Source organism: Propithecus coquereli, unplaced genomic scaffold, assembly GCF_000956105.1.
Source record: "Propithecus coquereli isolate 6110/MARCELLA unplaced genomic scaffold, Pcoq_1.0 Scaffold291, whole genome shotgun sequence".
In the NCBI taxonomy this organism is placed as follows: domain Eukaryota; kingdom Metazoa; phylum Chordata; class Mammalia; order Primates; family Indriidae; genus Propithecus; species Propithecus coquereli.
In genome coordinates, this window is record NW_012148519.1 from 1,389,503 (window position 1) to 1,390,940 (window position 1,438).

Below are 1,438 nucleotides of genomic sequence, written 5' to 3' on the forward strand. Positions count from 1 at the left end.
AAAAAAAAAAAAAAAAAAAAAGGAAGGTAAATTAGGAAAAATAACTTAGATTAAATTGGTAGAATTGCTTCATTATTCTTATATGTGTATTCAGTTAAGAGATAATTACAAAATGGCTATGTCCCAAACTCTGTTAATGGCGTTAGTCAATTTTAGCCATGACAAAAGGAAAAATGATCAAAGGCCTTGTTTTTGCCCTTCCATTATTAGAATTTGGAAATACCGATTCAAAATGGAATGTTCATTATTAAGTTTCAGACTCACAGGACTCTTCCAATAGCCATCAGTTGATGTTACTTACAATGTAATAGTGAGGTTTTGAATTAGTGAATAGTTTAAAAGTTAATTTCTGAGTCTCTCAGCCCAAGTCAACATTATCCCAGTCAACATTAATGGTGCATCCTCACTCTTAAGGGCAAATGGGGCTTTATATTTAGTCCCAGGATCCCCTGCCATATAGGAAAAACTGTAACACATTCCATTATTATTCATTTGTAGCCCTTTAAAGCTGGGGTAACATACAGTATACTTTCAAAATCTCAGGTCTTAATTTAACCTATCATCATAGATTTTATATAACACAGAAGTTGAGTTTCCTATATTTTGGCTGTCTATAGTAATTTTTGGTTGACGACAATTGATAGCACTTCACATTTCTAATAAATGAAATTTAGTTATGGCCAGAGGGGGTTTGTACTTTTATTTATCAGTCTTGGTAAACCGATTTTGATTTGTGCCTTCTGAGCTCTGTCATCTGTCACCCTTTGTATTACTTTGAGTAGATTCACATGTGCATGTGTAGAGGGTTATATTCCAACAGTCTAGATCCACTGAAGGTTTCCTCAGCAACTCCAAGCATGTGAATCTGATGACCCCAATATCAGACTAATATGCACCTCAGTTTTCCATCTGTGAAATGGGGATAATGATAGTATTTAATATTTACCACATACTGTTGTTGTGAGGAGTGAGTAAGTTACTATAATACATGAAAAACTTGCAACAATGCCAAGCCTATAGTAAGCACTGTCACTTAATAAATTTAAGCTTGACTCTGGCTTCAGTCACTATTTCCTCCACGATTTGGCTTAGTAGATTTTAGGGCTTGATAAATGTTGAAATAGCTGCTATCTAAAGTTATTCATTATCCTGCTTTAAAAGGAGCTGTAGTTAAAAAATAAATAAATAAAATATTCATTAATGCACTGATTTCAGTCCAGTGGGTTCGCTCAGTAATCTAATATGCATACATCTGGTGATAATTGTTAATATATCAGAACGCTTTTCTGGATTACTTTATGTAGTTTTAATTCCTCTTATGTTGGATAGAGGGTTTATATACATACTCATCAATTTGACAAGTTACAAGTTTGTTTATGGGTTCCTTTTTCAGTGTTGCCAATGTTATACAACAGGCTGGGTGTCCTGTACCGGAATA

General features: G+C 33.8%; 1 protein-coding gene across 1 annotated transcript in view; it reads left to right on the plus strand.

Moving 5' to 3' along the window:
- The window catches only part of DDX52 (DEAD (Asp-Glu-Ala-Asp) box polypeptide 52), a 32,233-nt gene that overhangs the window by 8,934 nt on the left and 21,861 nt on the right, over positions 1–1,438 (plus strand). Inside the window, exon 3 of the mRNA XM_012648634.1 lies at positions 1,394–1,427. Coding sequence (XP_012504088.1) covers positions 1,394–1,427 — 34 coding nt within the window. The remainder of the gene's footprint in view (positions 1–1,393; positions 1,428–1,438) is intronic.